Source organism: Asparagus officinalis, chromosome 5 (assembly GCF_001876935.1).
Source record: "Asparagus officinalis chromosome 5, Aspof.V1, whole genome shotgun sequence".
Lineage (NCBI taxonomy): Eukaryota > Viridiplantae > Streptophyta > Magnoliopsida > Asparagales > Asparagaceae > Asparagus > Asparagus officinalis.
Window position 1 is genome coordinate 7,558,471 of NC_033798.1, and position 19,038 is coordinate 7,577,508.

General features: G+C 35.5%; 2 protein-coding genes and 1 long non-coding RNA gene across 3 annotated transcripts; 1 reads left to right on the forward strand and 2 right to left on the reverse strand.

The window, feature by feature from the left end:
• On the forward strand, positions 2,599 to 3,882 carry LOC109843664. The gene is made up of 2 exons (XR_002247754.1): positions 2,599 to 2,840; positions 2,941 to 3,882. It is a non-coding gene; the product is annotated as an uncharacterized LOC109843664 (long non-coding RNA).
• On the reverse strand, positions 6,251 to 9,275 carry LOC109842873 (40S ribosomal protein S15a). The gene is made up of 4 exons (XM_020411781.1): positions 9,172 to 9,275; positions 7,556 to 7,699; positions 7,323 to 7,483; positions 6,251 to 6,645 (listed from the first exon to the last, which is right to left on the reverse strand). The coding sequence occupies exons 2-4, from the start codon at positions 7,686 to 7,688 to the stop codon at positions 6,547 to 6,549; spliced, it is 393 nt and encodes a 130-aa protein (XP_020267370.1). The 5' UTR covers positions 7,689 to 7,699; positions 9,172 to 9,275; the 3' UTR covers positions 6,251 to 6,546.
• LOC109843518 (histone H2B.3) lies at positions 18,519 to 19,038 on the reverse strand. The gene has a single exon (XM_020412453.1). It carries the CDS (start codon positions 18,950 to 18,952, stop codon positions 18,647 to 18,649), a length of 306 nt encoding a protein of 101 aa, XP_020268042.1. The 5' UTR covers positions 18,953 to 19,038; the 3' UTR covers positions 18,519 to 18,646.

The following is a 19,038-nucleotide window of genomic DNA, read 5'->3' on the forward strand; positions in this document are numbered from 1 at the left end:
ACCTGTAATAATCAATATTTTTTTATGCAAGGTCTTATATAGGAGGCCCACCTGATTTGGAATTGAGAAAGTAAATAAATAAATAAATAAACAGATCTATATAAGGCCCATGAGTATTTTGGAATCAAGAATGCCCAACTCCATTTTTCTCTTATCCTCTCACGGATCCTAAGAGTTGTTTGGTGATATAATGCTTAACCAACCCCTGATCTCCTCTTATCTTCACTAACCAACCCACCTAACACTTTCATCTCTTAAAACCCTCATCCACAGCCTCTGCCTTGCACCGCAGAGAAAAAGAACGGAGGAAAAAAAAACCAATTTTAGGAAGAAAGTAAGACTGTCAAAGTTGAAGGAGGAGTCAACCTAGGGTTTTTCTACCGGCGTTCGTATCGTGGCAAGTATTCTTTTTCTCAATATTATTACTTCATAATTATTATTGTTTTTGATTTTTTTCCCACTCGTTACATATATTCTTTTCATGATTTTAATATTTGTAAGTTATCAATCTGATTAATACATATGATATTAGTTGATGGCATTGGTAGTAAATAGTTTGATGGCATTAGCTGTAAATAGGTAAAGATTTATATGAGCAAGTCATTACATGGTGATATTGACAGGTTTTATGAGTGGCTGGTTAAAACTTTATTATATTGTATTTCGGGTTTTAGATATAGTGTCATGTTGTCTCGGTTCTGAAAATTTATTAATAACTTTATTATAAATTTTTTTTAGAAAGTCATTTGAATGGTTTAAAACTGTATTTTTTCCACAGTTTTTAAATAACTTGATCTCTACTTTTGTACATTTTAAATGTTTCTTTATTAATTTGTAATATCAGTTTTCGTGCTTCATAACCCTACGTAGATATTAATGGCTAGGGGTTGTCTATATTACTAAAGTTCATAAGAGTCATAGGTTCGAATTCATGTGATTTTTTTTCAGTTTATTTTTTTATTTATTTATCTTTGTGGTTGTTAACTTGGTAAACTTGTTAACTTAAATTCTAAAATTTTATATACCCTGTCTTAGCTGAATGAAGGTATGTTTCGATGTTTGATAATATGTTTGATCACCTAGTTGTCATCCAATAGGAGAGACTGTGCATGAAGATGACTCCTGTCAAAAATATGATTTATAAGCGTGTTTTCATAGCATGACTATGCCCTCTATATCGATATCCCAATATGGGGTATTTTCTTGGCTATTACTATTATAGTATCGACTAGACGATGCACCCATCTTGATTAGACATGTTTTAGGTCACGTTTATTTTCATAGTTTTACAGAAGTCGTTCCACGGTAACTCTGTGGTTAGTGCATAATATTTCATGCGCAGTCACTTAAGTTAAATCGATATACATGGGGCTTTTAAAGAGGAATTGGACGGGGAATATAACATGTATATAAACGGGCAAATATGCATTCCTGAAATCCTGAGTTATATATACATGGGCCAAAGGGTCAATACTTGACTTGAAGTCGTGTTCCCGGGACGGTTTACAGGGAACCGATTTATATATATATGAAAATATTCTTCTCTAATTCAAATAACGTCTAAAATAATAATAATATGTTTGTGTGGTTGGTGATGGACATTATTTTGATCTCGTGATTAGCATTTTCTTTCATCACTGTTAATTTAGAATTCATTTTTTTATGCCAGCTACATTTACACGCGCACAATTCCCTCATTTTACATGCTTGTTGGGAGTTTTCTGACTCCCATGGGGTTTGCGTTCCCCAGACTCGGAAATTGTTCTTTCTTCGCAGGACCGAGAGTATTTCGAGGTGCAGGCTCAGCGGCATTGATCACCGTTCAGCCTATCAGTTCTCCGGTTTAGTTGATTTAGGTAGTTATTTGGTTAAGGCTTTCTCTTAAGTAACATGTGACTTTTCTGGACTATGAATGTAAAATTTCTTTACTTTTCCCTATCATGAATAGTTGTGACTCGTATTTGGACTCCGTCTTTTGGATATTTCTTCATCTTTACATTTCTTTTATTATCTTGGTTACATGCTTTATTGTGTAGTTTGGTTTTATTTTGATATACAGGATGATCTAGAGGCGTGAATGTGGCCGAATGGTTGCATTGCCGGCCGAGTCACGTTCCATAACTATTACGTTTGGAACTGGGGCGTGACGATACCTACAAGTTTACAATGTAGAATTTGTACACAGTTGCGTGTATGTCCTTCAGTTATGTAGTCTCAAATCCCATGAGCTTCTGAAGCCACATCACATTGGAGTATGTCTATCTGTTTATAATTCAGCCTGTCAACTGTATAAAGGTGTAATGTTAAATTAAAAAAAATTACTTCCATTGTGATAAATATATGAAAATACTTTGTTGCTTGCATTATTCAATTTTGGGATAATCGTTACTGTGATCTATGTATATTTATCGTAAGCTGGTTGTGTGTTTCTATCATATATTTTTGTAGTTATTTGTGGTGCTTCTATCATGCTTGGGCCTGTTTGTCCTTAAGCACTTGAAATCAGATAAGAAAAATGAGGACAAAGGGGTTGCTGTGGACGTTTTCTTGCCTGCTGGTGAAGCTTATAAAGCAATACAAGACTCGATGTAAGTGATCTTTTCTTTTGTGGTTCTTCATGATGTCTGCATATTGTACAGTTCATATCGTGCTCCTCCACTGAAGGGGTTTGCACAAAAGCATTACATCCACAAGATCGATCGTGGGCGCCCATACCATCTTTACCACCAAAAAAAACTTGGTGGTTACGATTTTGCATGTTTATTTCCTTTGAGGTTCAGTCAGTTTGGCAATCTATTGCATATATCACATCACTGTAAAAGAAGAAGGAATAATAGCAGGTCGTGATGTTCCACTGATTTAACTCAGTAATGTGGAGTGATGTGTTACCCTCTGCTGTCTCCTATTTCTTCTGCTCGCTTAATTTTTTTTAATTGTTAGGGACTTTAATGGAGCCGACGTAATGGAGAGACTCGGGGATATGGTGTTTTTCCTGAGAATGATGAGAATCTGAAGTTGATCGCGTTGCAGGTGCTTCCTTGAACTCGTATATTCGAGTGTATGCAAGTACACGATATAACTCGCATGAAAAGAAGTATATCTTTCTAATCAAGTGATGTGGTGAGGTAACTCTTCCTATGATAAGTATTTTAGCTTCTGAGCTGCGCGAAAGTGCATTGCTTGCGTCTTTGTATGATTTGCTTCAAAATTAAGTGATTTGCTGCCATCAAAATGTGTTTGTACTGGACCTTGATTCTCATTATAGGCTTTACAAAAGCTATATACATCATGAAACCTTATTATTTTAATTGCAAAAGTGGAAGAGATGCTTATGTAGATTCCACAAGAAGCTAATGTATTGGAAAAGAGGAGAGCAAAACGAAAAGTGAGCTAAAAAGGAGAGGCATATAGGATATGCTGAGCATATGCAAAGTAGATGCCATCTCAAATTCCAGAATTGAACCCACGTCCTTTAATTTTATTCTTCTACTATAAAACCCTGAGCCTTTTCTTCTTAGAAATCCCTCTCTAAACCTCTGCTTATGGATTTCCTTTGATCGTCATCGAGCAATGGGTTCACCTGCCGTTGCTCTCTATATGCCGAAGGTGAATCCAGATATGCAATGTAGGGCAACTATGAACCTTTGGCAGTTATGCTACTTACTGGGAGTAAAGGGTATTGTGATTTTTTAGTTGTTGTTTGATGAATAAGGAAATGTTTGTGGTATTTGCTTTCTATGAAATATTATTGATATGTTATCCTGTAACCTGTTCAAGGGATATGTAAGATTTTTATGACTTAATTGGCTCATTAGTCGCTATATGAGTGGTAATATGAGCTGAGAATGTTGCAGTATTTCTATTCTCAGTCACTTTGTTCTTCGTGCAAGGCTCATTTTTTCTACAGGTTTTTCCACCAAAGGCCCATTTATGTTACACTATCCAAATTCACTAACTAAGCATTCAGCACTCAGCATGCTTTCCCTGAGCTATTTTGTTCTAACTGGAAACTATTTCAGTGAGAACAAAGTAGTTACAACTCTCATGCAAAACCAGTAATTATATATTGTTACATATAGAATTGTTATCTTTGTTAAGGTTTTTTCACAGTATATTTCTCCTTTGATAGGACTTTTCGTAATTCTCTTAGGGTGGGTATGTGCCCGTGAGGGCATTGCATGTCTATATAAATTGTAGTAATTGCATATAGACGTGTGAATAGGGTATAGCTTTGGAACTTATTATATTCGATGTATTATTCTGGCATATAGACCCTGTTGGATGAAATTTTGACTCTTTTAGCCTCAGATATACACATTAATTATACCCATGGATAATATTTGATAAAATTTCATCCATGGTAAGAAAGAGTCAAAAATTTTGCCGCTGGCCTATATGCCAAAAGCAAACCGCAGGTGTAATAAGGTCCAAACCCCAATCTACAGGGGGTCTATGTGTAATTAACCCTAAATTGTATTATCCTCTTCAATTGCCATTGTAGGAGTTTCCTGTATGAACCTTCATTTGCCTGTAAAAGCTGCGAGAATCTAATACGTCGATAAAGTTGTCCCTGATGGAGGCTCCTGTACGAGTCTTCATTTGCCTGATTGTCTACTAAAGCTATAGAGATACGATATCCACACTCGATCCACACCCCCAAAGAGTTTAGGATATGAAGGGAGGAGCTTGGACAGTCGATGAACCTCTGTCGATATTTTTCTCGAGTCTGATGTTGCTTGAAAATCTGCTTGCAGTTTTTGTGCTATTATTTTACCTTTCAATGGTTCTCCCTGTAAATAATAAATAAATACACACTTGTGTGATCTTTCTGCTTTATATCGATTAGCAATTTTCTTGTTTTCATAAAGCCACATCTGAGTTTAAACCTCAAGAGAGGGTTGGGTAGATTTCACTTGTGGCTAGCTCTTGCGCATTGAAAAGGTAGTGGCAGAAAACAAAAACAAGGGATATCCTGAGTCATGTGCAAAAATATCTGCTCTGCATTATAGAATTGGAATCACAACTACTGATTCAACTAGGGTCTTTTTTTAAAAAAAAAATTAAAGAGAACTTTATTTTCACTGCTAAAGAGCATGAATAAAATTTAAAGTTCTCAGGTTTGCTTTTTGTAGTTGTCATATTTCTGGATAACATGAACTGCTATTTTCTGTAAATGCAGTATACCTTACATATGATTTTATTCTTTTTTTTCCCCTTGCAAGAATGAATATTTAAATTACGTGTTTGTTTGGTTTGCTGCGAAAACAACTTATATCAATGTTGCATGCAAAATTTGTTGCAAGAAATCAACTTCAAACATTGTTCGGATATATGCGGTTTTATTGTGGAGAATTTTTTATTTCCCTAGCAAACTTATTGTTTGGCTGAAAAGGAATTGGTGTAAAAATTGTGTGATTTTATCATAAAGGAAAATGCCAGTATAATTGGTTTTCTGTATAGAATAAATGGTTTTTCTGTTTACAAAGATTTTTCAATGAGGTGCAATTATCTTTTTAATTTTAAAATTTTCAAATTTAGTGGTAGGTTTATTTCCACTCAACCAAACAATCTGGAAAGCTTTATTAACCAATATTTATTTTTTATTTTATCCAATTATTATAAAAATCGCACAGTATCTGGACTATAGGAGTAATCATGGTACTAATTTACGATTTGTGTTTATCTTTTCTATAGCTTAATTGTAAATAAACCCCTGTACTTTCTAATGGTTGCAAATAGACCTCATTTAGTTCTAGTTGTACACATGGGCCCCCTTAGTATTTGCCCATGTGCGGATACCCTCCCTCGGTGAATTTTTTTTTACTCATTTAAGAGTCCAAAAAATTAGCAATTGGTAGACACTAATACTATCCTCACTGACAGAACTACAGGGGGTTCTACCTCACAAAAAAAGACCCAAAGACTTCTACAATTGATTTTATTTTAATCCACCCTCTCCCCCTCAATCAAAACAAAATAAAGTTAAAGAGTTCGCCAAAATGACCCATACTGTCACTGCACATCATCGCTGTAAGGTATTGGAAGATAAATGTAATTTTATCTAAATGAAAAACAAAATTATGAAACTCAAAAGGATCACGAAAAAGTAATAGAATCGGTGAAGTATGCTCTGCGTATTGGATGCTTTCACCAAAAAATTTAACCGAGGGGACGCATAAGATAATCATCAGTCTCTCACTGACAACATAAGCGACATAAGATCAAGAAACTTAAATGTATCAGAAAGTAATAACAAGAAATCACTTCCTAAATTAAGTACCCATACAAAACCCAGCATTACTAATTTTTCCTGATGCAAAATCCTTACATAGCAATATGTCAATGTCTCAAAGCAACAGATAACAGACCGTAAACAACACGTACTGTCACTCCAAATAAAACTCCTTGATTTTCTACAACCGCAAACGAAGATAAGTTTTAATCTCAGGCAAGCATAAACCAAAAGACACCAAATATTGAGATCCAAAATTCTTTCGACCGCCAAAATTCCATGGAAATTTGTGATATCCTCTGTAAAAACTCCAACTAGTAAAAGAAGCCGAGCACTTTACCGCCAACATTCTTCCTCCTTGCTTCTTCATGGTCCATGATGCCTGCCGATGTGGTCAGCACAATGTACCCAAACTGCACATTTTTATAACCAGCAGAAAATATCAGTTCGCCAGTGCATTACTTCAGCTATTTAAAAGCTCATCATAAATATTTTGATTTCAAGGCGAACATTTTCGCTCAGAATAAAGGGAAGATTTCAGAAAACTACTGTAAACTTTGGGGGTTCATATGAAAGTGCCACAGACTTTACCTAACGGCGGTTAGGATAAGTTGTCATCTGTGAAGTTTGAACAATTTTGCTCGTGTACTTTAAATATTATAGCGTTAATTGCGGGTAGACCCCCTGAACTATTGCTTAATTTTGGACAGACCCCCGGTAGGTATATTCTTGCAGATAGAAATGCTGAGTGAATTTTTTACGACTCTTTTACCCTAAGGATATCTATTTGTCATAACATTTTTCTCTTACCATGAGGGTCAAGAGTCGAATAATTCATTCAGTGGTCTATCTGCAACAATAGAACTATAGAGGGTACCCTCTCCTACTTTCCTATTTTCAAGATAGTTCATACCTTTCATCTTAGCCGTCAATGCCATAGCAAACATTTCTTTTCTGCAGTTTTGAGAGTTTAGATTATATAGCTTCCTCTAAAAGTTATATGATAGCTTTAGCAAAGCATCCACCCACAAAGTTCTCGGTATTTTGTGAAATTTGCCCTAAGGTACTAAAAAGGAAAAGATCAGCTAACCTGACGAGACGGAAGCAACCTAGCGGTCCAGGGTTCAATATCCTTCACACCCACATCAAACCTTGGACTAATAACACCACATTTGTTCAATCGACCATTCAACTCAACGACTATCTTTCCAGCTCTGTGGTCATCAACATATTCAAACTCACCAATGTATCCTGAATACGACACCAAGGTAAAACATCAGATAGGAACACACCAAAGAACAACATGAAGAATGTTTAGTTTACCATGCTTCTGCATAACCAAGAGGAACTTGATAATCACTTTTGAGGAGGGTCTGATCATGACTTGGCGCTTCCCACGCTTCTCAGCATTATACATGCTCTTGAGAGCATCATTCAGGACGCTGACTCTCACCATCCTTGCTAAGCCTACAAGCAGAAAAGGAACATTTGCATACAAAATTAGGTCGAGGATACGTAACTGCTAGTGAAATATGAAAGCTATCACTTTCATATTCAAGTAGTCAAACAACGTAATCTGAGAGGCAAGCATACTTCAAAATTGATCTGTTTACATCATAAAAAGACAGACGTTTTCTACATGAGCAGTAAAGTCTGTAAAGACCAAAAAAGACTTGCTCTGCAACCTTTTTTAACATACTTTACATGTTTTGATCGACATATAATCAGCAAATTTTTCGTATTCATAAGAACAATATCCCCCAAAACATCATATCTATAATTAAATCTCAAAAACAATAAAGGTGATGAAGATATACCCAACTCTGTTGTCGTAAACTGTTCAATTGCAATTTGGCAGTTGTGAAATTTTGGAGGTACATATCTAAAAGTTTTTTTTTAATGGTCAGAGAGAAGGGTGTAAACTCTTTGCTTACATTCATGTGAAGAGAAAGAAAGATGCTTTTTAATATGACATAGCTAAAAAGAAGCAAGTTAATGTTACACATGAAAATGACTCCCAAACTCTTGTAGGAAATGTTTATTCTTTGAAATTTTAGAGTTATTTAGAGATTTAACTTAAAATCATACAATCGTACAACAAACGATGGTTAAAGTGTACAGTTATTCTTATTGAATTATCCTCACTACGCTGTACCCATCGTGTGTCTAGTCCTCTAATGTGACTAGCAATTTGAAACTTGAACTATGTTAATGATTATTACTATCATCAAGTCATATTCACTAGCAACATAATTTTCATCGATTATTTGAATTTAATGAAGAAAACGAAGCATTTATAATAAGATGCGACAGACTTTCCCCATTATTTAATGGACTCAACAGGAGTAAATACAAGACCACATTTAAATACTTGGAATATACATGAAAGTAAGCCTACAATATGAACACAATACCATTTTCTGAAAGAAAACAAAATAAGTAATATCTGACAGAAATATAACAACAGTGACTAAGCGACTTAAACCAAAATGGTCACGAAACTAACCCAATGCAAATTTCCCACATTACAAATACAATAGGGTAACTTTTCAAGGGAATCTGACACACAAAAACACATCATAATCTTTTTTATTATAGTATCAATTTAACTCTTCAGAATAATCACAATATTACAACATAATCTCCTTTTATCACAGAAACAGCTCAGATGTGAATTAAGCTGATTTTTTTAATGTGCCCTCATGCCAAATTATTATTATCCCCGTAAAAATCAAATCTTTAAACTATGGAAACGAAAAAGATTCAACTTTGCTCCATTTCTTACTCAATATCAAACAGATCAAATAAAATGTGAATTAAATTACAAAGGGCAATAACAAGCTTCGGACATCAACATCGACAAGACAAACTCTAAGTCTGGCTAACAAAATAGACAGAAAAAAATAGGGATTGGTAAGAGAAAAGTTCAAAGATCTGACCTTTGAGCAGTAGAAGATCGAGAAGCAAAAACCCTAGAACGCTAAACAAAGAAGAGAATGAGAGAGAGAGTTTTCTATTGTCATCGCGCCTCCATTTAAACCGTTAGATTTGATCTAACGGTGGCTATCGCTCTCAGCTGATCCGTTCAATTGCCCTAGTTTCTTTGAATTAGTGGGTTGGGCCTTAGCCAATATGGGCCGTAGCTGATGACAATTATTTTTCGACTATGGGAGCGAAAGTGATTTTCACTGAAATAGGATTATGATAGCCTCTTTTGATGCATGCTCTATTTTACCCTTCCGAATTTCAGTAGGCCTTTCTAAACTTTTATTTTTATTTTTATTTTTCTTTCTAAAATTTATTTGCTAAATATTACACATGTGATGATGATAAAAAGACAATAAGTTACGCCGCTAATCCTTTCTGAATTGTAAAACTCAACCTACGAAACACGTACTCAGCGGACCCTGCTGTCGCCACATTTTTATTCATGAATTTCTGTACTCTCCTAAGGAACTCAACTGCATCAGTTGCAAGGAAACCAAACATATCGAAAGCGAACGGGATGAAGTTGTGGTGGTTATCCTTGCAAGCTTGATCATGTTTGCCCACCTTTGACTCTGTTGCTCTATCCGCTGCATACCCAACCTTGAACTCTTCATTACCAAACCCCACCAACAGAGACACCCTTATGAGATCAACACAAGCGTGCTTCACGTCCGCCGGCCTTAGAATAGATCTAGCCTCTCCAGGAGGAGTGAGGAAGTTGACCGGCGCTTCCTTCTTTGATGGGATCCATGCTCTTGGAGGATATCATACAAGACATCTTTGACTAAGTCGTGCATGTACTTGAACCCCGGCTGCTTCTGACAGTGGATGGCATGCTCTCCAAAAGCATTCATTTGCGTTCTACGACAAACTGGACACACTGTCCCCTCCACGAACAAAGGAACCAACAACATGTACCTGAGGATGACCTGGTACTCCCCCATAGTCATACGTTGTCTCAATCCCTCAAAAGACGTGGCCAACAAGAAATCTTAGGCGTGCTTTGCGCGCAGGCACTCAACAATCGCAACTTGCCTCTCTGAAAGGCCAAACTCCATCGATAGATCTCTACAAACACCACCATAAAAGATGTCTGTCAAGTAATGCATTGGTTTTGGGAGGACAGACCCTTTAATGGTGATTTGAAGAAGGTCAACCTCAGGTAGCTTGGCTTGAAGAAAGGCCCAGACGGAAGTAATATGTTCACCTAAAGAAACCTCACCACAACCTCTCAAAATGTGGTCTTGGAGCTCGATGGAGTGAATCCGAGAAGCCACAAAAGAAAACTATGGGCTATATTTTGTTTATAACTTCCAACCAGCTAGCACTTGATGAAAATTAAACTTGTGAAAGAGGATCAGCATGATTTTTTGTATTTTACTAAAAAAAATTATTATAACATTAATTAATATGTGGATCTCTTGAAGGATCATGCTTGCTTAAATAAGGTGGGGTGCGAGATACTGGCTCCAGAATTGTTTATGACCATATTTTTTTGTTGCTTATTAGGCTTTTTGAAAGGCTTGGATTTTATTTTATTTTTTTAGCAATTGCCTTTCGTTATATTATCCGGTCTTTAATATATCTTGATTGGTGCACCTTGCCCTATTTCTACCCAAAATAGGGTCTCGTTGCCCCCATCTCTCTCTCTCTCTCTCTCTCTCTCTCTCTCTCTCTCTCTCTCTCTCTCTCTCTCTCTCTCTCTCTCTCAATAATGAAGCTACCGAGAATTAAACACAAAATCATGAGATTCATATTGAAACCTATCAGTCATCTAAATCACCCCTGTTGCTTAACGGTATCATTGAAACTTTCTTCTTTTCTTCTTCTTTTTTTTCCACCTTGGAAAAAAATTAAAACAATGACGAATGTGCTTCAAAAAATTTCTCAAGTTATTGGAACTGGCCGGTAACAGGTTTTAAAGAACATGTTTTATTTACTGCATTTTTTTATTTTTATTAAAATGCATAGGACTAAGGTAAATAAAGAAATGCCCAGATAAATTATGGGATTTGGATCATGCGTATAGTTCAGTCAATTGACTCCTGGATGCTCCATTGTAATGATCTGTAAGCACCAACAATTTATATCGTTTAAGTAAAACAAATTAGCCAAAATAGTTATAAACAATCTTACGCAAATATTAATTTTTCACATAGGATAAATAGAGCCAAGCCCAAGCCTTACTTGGCCCTTCTAGTTGGGCCCGTTAGTTTCAGGCCTAGAAAAAACTAGGGTCAACCTGAACCAAAACAAGAGAAGAGAGCAACCCTGTGTCTATAGAAATATAGAAGACAAGTGGTTCAACTCAAAGCCTAAACTATGATCTGTTTATGCTCTCCAGAGAGAGGAGCTAGATAAGATTGAAGGAGAGTGACGAAGTTATGTATTATTACCCCCCACATTTATATTTTATGGAGACTAGAAAATCTCTTATTATTAATTAAATTTAACATTTCACGTTTGTATATTGATAGAAACATGAAAAGTTGAATTGGATGCATCCAAAGTATTTTCTCTGATGATTAGCCAACAAGAGGGATTAATAAGATGTTACGAGGACCCTAGTGTAAAAATATTACCAACAAAGAACAAATTGTGATTGATAATCAACAAACTACATAATAATAAGAAATGAAGAATAAGAAACTACGTGTTGTAATATACTAAAGAAATGAAACAAGAGACAAGAGACAAGAGAAGAATAGAAATTGTAATCTTTTATTCACGTCATTCCATTTCCATACATCGTACAATTTATAGATACATGATGGAATACAAAAGGACATGAAATTAATAGTCCACATACAAAGTAATGTCCACATACATTTTGTCTTTTAGATATCAACAAAATATCTTTTAGATATCAACAAAATGTCTTTTAGATTTCAACACTCCCCCTTGGACATTACTTCGAAATATCAATGCCTCGTTAAAAACCTCGCTAGAAAAACCCAGTGGGATAAAAACTAGTTGAGGAAAAGAGTACACGACATTAGTAGATTCTTGTTGCATTAGTTGTCTCATTAAAAACCTTTCGCTAAGAAAAACCATATAGGACAAAAACTTAGCAAAGTAAAAAAGAGTACAATTATAGATCTTCGGGATCCAAACTTGTGTTACATTAGTTGCCTCATTAAAAACCTTTAGCTAAGAAAACCTTGTGGGACAAAACTTAGCAAAAGGAAAAAAAAAGTACAACTATAGTCCTTCAAGGTACAATCTTCGGGATTGCGTTGAAAATTCTCTATGCATATTGTGAACATATTTCTCATAAGTTGATGTAGGCAGAGATTTAGTGAACAAATCTGCAAGATTGTCACTTGAGCGAACTTTTTCGATGGTGATTTCGCCATTCTTTTGGAGCTCATGTGGATAAAAGAATTTTGACGCAATATGTTTTGTCATGGTTCCATTTACATATCCACTGCTCATTTGTGCAACACAAGCTACATTGTGCTCATAAAGGACATTGGGGGGAATATCATCTTTCACTAGACCACACGAGCCACAAATATGTCGTATCAACGATCTTAATCATACACATTCTCGTGAGGCCTCATATAAAGCGATAATCTCTGAGTGGTTATAAGAAGTAGTCACCATAGTCTGCTTAACAGACCTCTAAGAAACGACAGTACCACCACAGAGAGAAAAAAAACATAACCAGTCTAGGATCTGGCGTTATGGGGATCAGATATGTAGCCAGCGTTCTAATAGCCCACCAATGTCATATCTTGGTTTCTTTTATAGAATAGTCCAAGATCTTTTGTACCTTGAAGATAGCGAAGGAAATGTTTAACGACATTCCATTGCCTCCTTGTAGGATAAGCACTATACCTTGCTAGCAAGTTCACCGCAAATGCAATATCAGGCCTGGTGCAATTTGCGAGATAAAGAAGTGCTCCAATGGTGCTCAGATAGGGAACTTCTGGCCCTAACATTTCTTCATTATCTTCTTTGGGTTTAAATGGGTCTTTATCCACTTCGAGGGATCGGATGACCATTGGTGTGCTAAGTGGATGAGATTTATCCATATAAAATCTTTCCAAAACCATTTTCACATAGGTTGACTGGTGTAGAAAAATTCCTTCTGGGAAAATGCTCGATCTGCAGGTCGAGACAAAACTTGGTTTTCCCCAAGTCTTTTATTTCAAACTCCGTCTTTAGGCATGAGCTAGCTTCTGTAAGCTCCTTGTGCATTCTAATAACATTTATATCATCAATATAGACTGATATAATACAAAAGCTATTTATAAACACACAAGGGCAGACATCATTATTTGCATATCTCCTCTTCAGAAGGAACTCGCTCAGTCGGTTATACCACGTTCTACCCGACTGTTTCAAGTCGTATAACGACCTTTATAATTTAATGCTATACATGTTGCGACTCTTGTTTTCTCTTAATTCAGAAATTTTAAGTCCATCAGGGACTTTCATATAAAAATATTAGCGTCTAATGACTCATATTAAAATGTGGTCATGACGTACATATACTGCATATATAAATTCATAGTTTCTGCCATATTAACTTGCGGAACGTAATGCAATCACTAATAGGAGAATATTTTACATCTAAATCGATGTCGGGTCTCTGCGTGAACCCATTGAGCTATGAATCCCGCTTTATATCTCACCACCTTACAATTCTCATTTATTTTTCTTATGAAGACCCATTTATATCCTGCAGGGATATATGAACTACAGGTTCAAAATACTTTAGCGAGTTCAGCTCAGCCTCAATTGCCACTTTCCATCTCACCTAGTCCGAGTGCTTCAAGCACTCTACTACCGACTTAGGTTCTGGATCCAGATTATTTTCAGAGATAGTAAGAGCAACTGTAGAGGCAACTATGTTGACAACTTTTATATTTATATTATACATTTCTCCTTTTCCACAAATTCGTGGCCACTTTAATTCTTATTTTATGTTAACCAAATCCTTGCCATTTCCCTTAACAATTGGATTTGGCCGTTCCGCATCTCCAATATTATGATTATCAAGTGCACGTGCAATTTACTGGAGATTTCGTCTTCAGGACAAGCCTCTTCCAGAGGTTATGGGAGTGACTGTCTTTCTATATATATATAATTTAGTTTGCCTCGGACTTTTATCTTTTACACTAACATGTTTTATATGCTTCTGGCACAATATGCTTCTGGCATACCAAATCATCAATGATATATTCAACATGAATATGGGGCTTAGTCACTCTTTTCTTGGCAGATTATCATGTGAACTTCTGGTTCAGTTTGACTATTACGTGGATATAAATATTGAAGATCTTTTTCACCAATGGAATTTCTTGACATTATTTTGTATTTTGGGCACTAATCTCCCCCTAATGTCGAGAATTGATCTTCAATGAAAATGCAGTCAGCGTACCAAATTATAAATTGATCCCCTAACATGGGCCATAGGTACTAAATTATTGACGGAGTTTCATAAATAATGTATGTACCTTCACCGAGGTCCCATAAAGGTATGCTATGGTGGTGATATAGAAACATGGACTGCAAATAAAGAATACGCAGATGGGAAATGTTTCGCTTCTTCACCACGTATTAGTTAAAGGGGGAAAATTGTGATATGCAGTTGGTCGGATTTGGTTTGAATGCCCCCATTTAATTTAAGGAAATCCGACAAACCATATTTCGCCCAAGATGACCCAATCGCTCATGCCATAATTTAAAAAAATTTGGGTCCCTAAATCTCAAACTTATCGCAACATGTTGTATTTTAGGTCAGACAAATTCTAAAATATACACATAAGAATAAAAACCACATAGTTTCATAAGAGTTTAAAGCAAAAATCAAGATAAATTAAAATTGTCTGACAAATGCATATAGTCCAAATATAGAAAAACCAAATAGTTTACCTTGACCACCTCAATAAGATCTACTACCTCCCCCTCGTCCGAGCTTATGAATTTGAATTATGACATGTGCTTCAAGCACTATGACTGAACCAATTAAACTTGCATTATGGTTTCTCACAACAGCTGGTTGTGTTTTTAACAACTACTAATGCAAGGATTAGTTCATAATGCTTTTAGTTGTACTATTGTAAGAGTACATGGTTACTAGTTGAATTGTATTCAGTCGAGGGTTTAAAATCCAAAAATGGCTACAGGATAAGATCTCCTACTATGTTCATAGCCTCCCCCTTGTCCACGCGTATAAGTAATTTTCTGAATTGTAGCATGTGCTACAAACACAACTCGTAGCCAACTAGTCTGACATTGTGATTTCTAATCATCAATTAGTTGTGCTTCTCTGTGACTACTAATATAGATATCAATTCAGAATGCTAAGTGTAATTCTTGATCATGTACTGCTGCTAGAGTACAATATTATTTGCATGGAATGGGGAAAAGAACTTTTCGATCAAATTATTGGCTTCCATAGATCAAAGCGATCCTTCAGGGATTGCCCAGAAAAGTGAATATTTTTCACTGAGGTATTTAACTTTTCACGTCTTAGAAAATTTAAAGTGTTTGCCTTCTGGGCAAATATACTTAAAGAATCTAGAGATATAATCATGCAAAAATCACAGGTGTGTCCAGTAAAAAATGAACGTTCGATGCCAAGTAATAATTACTATCATATATCACAGTGCACTAATCATGGGGACGAAAGATTAGTGCATGAGAAATTAGAAATATTCACATAATCACCAAAATTATCAAGTTCCTTTTTCTAAAGAAAGATTAGTGCATGAGAAATTAGAAATATTCACATAATCACCAAAATTATCAAGTTCCTTTTTCTAAAGATCTTCATAAATGTTATCTTTCAAATGTTTGCTTTTGGCAAGATTCAAAACACCACCAAGACAATTTTGGATAGAAAACTAATATTGCATAATTTCAGTGGAGAAGGAGAATCAGTGCAATTAGCAATTAAAAAATGGACTACTTATGGACGCCAACATGAGCTTTAAAAACCTACAACTTAATTTCAAGTTTTCATGAGACTTAGATTTTACTTCAAGCAAGCAAATAGAATCTTCAAAGCAAAAGCATCAAATTGATATATTATGACAAATTTTCATGATTGATGCTCTGTCTATTCTACGTTTTTAGCCATGTATATGTAGCCTATGTTACAGAGTTCAAAGAAAATCATTTGGATCATCCCAATAAGAGGTTCAGCCATTAACAGAAATAAAGTTCCAACCAGGTGTTCGTGTGTAGGAGCAAATTGCATTACAAAATTAATTTACATGAACTTTTGTTTATTAGATGAGATAATACATTAGAAAAAGCTCTAACAAAGCCAACTAAAGATCAGATAATAGATAGTAGAATAAACTACTCATAAAGCCCTTTGGTCCTAAGAAAGAATAGAAATCAGTCTATCCTCAATTATTTTTAATGTTTAATTTTGTTGGGAAATATCAAATATAGAAGATTGTGTTCCATGAAGTAGAAGACTTCTGCTAGGGATTGGAAATATTGTTATTTATATTTCCAGTGGTGTAATACAAATGCGAACAAAACAACTAGAAAAGGATATTTTTAATCATAATGTTCTTGGATATGATGTATAAAATATAGTGAACATGATGAAGCCAACCTTCCATTTGTAGGGCTGCTAAAAAATTGTCTGTTTATGAATGGCTACTCCTAGATATACTATTAAAAAAAATGGTCACTTTTCTGATGGTACAATTTGAAGATAAGTACCTGCTTGAAGTTGGGTTCAGGATACATAATCAGTTTAGCCTTGCTAAACTCCGAACCCAATCACTGTTGTACTGATTTCTTATTGCATGTAAATTACTTGCCTTTTCAGTTTGTTAACTTGTCTTATTTATTGAATACAAAGGAGCATATTCCTTATGTGAATTACTCTATCTTTTCAGTTTGCAAACTCATTGATATTTGCTGAATATAATTGATCAGAATAAAAGCAAAATAAGAAAGTATTATGTGGAAATTGTTACCTCGTAAGATGTGTACACCGAAATATCTCTTACCACCAACGGACGATTACAAACCGGCTAGCTAGAGCTTTCGTGTTGATAACGTGTTGTAATATACTAAAGAAATGAAACAAGAGACAAAAGACAAGAGACAAGAGAAGAATAGAAATTGTAATCTTTTATTCACGTCATTCCATTTCCATACATCGTACAATTTATAGATACATGATGGAATACAAAAGGACATGAAATTAATAGTCCACATACAAAGTAATGTCCACATACATTTTATCTTTTAGATATCAACAAAATGTCTTTTAGATATCAACAAAATGTCTTTTAGATTTCAACACTACGATTATAGTTATAATTATTACAATTACTATTTACAAAAAATCAATACTTACCATCAAGGAATTAGATTATATTTTCTCCATCATAATCCAAAAAAATAACAATTTGTATAAGCAAGAGGCTCTATGAATTTAATATTTTCATTCAATTTGGAGTTTAGAATGGAGGAAATTTGAGTAGGCATTACAATTAGTAGCAATTTATTGATCATGTAGTGAGATGAAATGAGATAGATCAAGGAGGTGGGGTTATGAGACAGAAAAGAGGTAATTGATGGGTGGAGTTGCAAATTGAAGAGTCAGTTAGTGCCCTGAGAGAAAAATTGGAGATACGAGAAGATGGATTTAGGGTTTTACTGAGAGATGCGAGAAGAGGGATAAGGAGAGAAAACATATTTATGCTATCAATGTAAAGATTAAAAGGGAATGTTCTTCTTTTTTGGGTGTGAAGAAGCAGAACAGGATAAGGAGGGGGTTAGGGAGAGTCGGCAAAATTTACCTGAGAGAGAGAGAGAGAAAGAGAAAGAGAAATTGGAAAAGTAGAAGAGGGGAGAGAGAGAGAAACCGAAATAAATGGCCATTAAAAAGTTAATTAATTAAATTATTAAATTTGAGACTTGGCTAATTAGAATTAGGATAGGATAGCCATTAAGGAAATTGAAATGAGCAAACTAGGTATTCAGAAGTTTTGACAATGGTTCTCTTTTATAAGTAGTATAGATTTGCATAGATTTAGGTTTACAACCTCAAGTTATACTTCTTGATTTTAAAACGCATTGGAAATCAACTTGTAAAATGTTGAAAGCGTATAAAGAAGACAATTTCTATCTTTGTGGAATTGAAATGTCTGGTGTAATTTCAATTTCTGATAATTTCTAATTGTTTAATGAGCGTAGAAACAACTCTTACTTCATGATGATATATTGTTCATGTTAAGGAATCTGCATTTAAAAATTATTTCCAAGAAACTCCTTTCTTCTATTATCCTGAAATTGTTATATGCAACCGCGCGAAGAACCTGAAGTTCGTAGAGTTTTAATTGATAATTTAAAAAACAAATATGGATCACAAATAGATAAAACAATCGCTGAAATTGTTTTTTTCTAAATCGAAAAATACACCTTAAAAACCTAAATCACAAATCAAGAACTGGTGAACTTGGTGACGGCCTTGGTCCCCTCGGAGACGGCGTGCTTGGCTAGCTCCCCGGGCAGCACGAGCCTCACGCTGGTCTGGATCTCCCTCGAGGTGATGGTGGGCTTCTTGTTGTAGCGGGCCAGCCTGGAGGCCTCGTGGGCCAGCTTCTCGAAGATGTCGTTGATGAAGGAGTTCATGATGCCCATGGCCTTGCTCGAGACGCCGATGTCCGGGTGGACCTGCTTCAGGACCTTGAAGATGTAGATCTTGTACGTCTCCACGCTCTTCTTCGCCTTCTTCTTCTTCTTCATCGTCTTGCTGCTCTTGTCTCCTCCTCCTGCGCTTCCTTCGGACGGGATCCAAACTTTCTCCCGCTTCGGCTTCTGCGGTCGGTGGC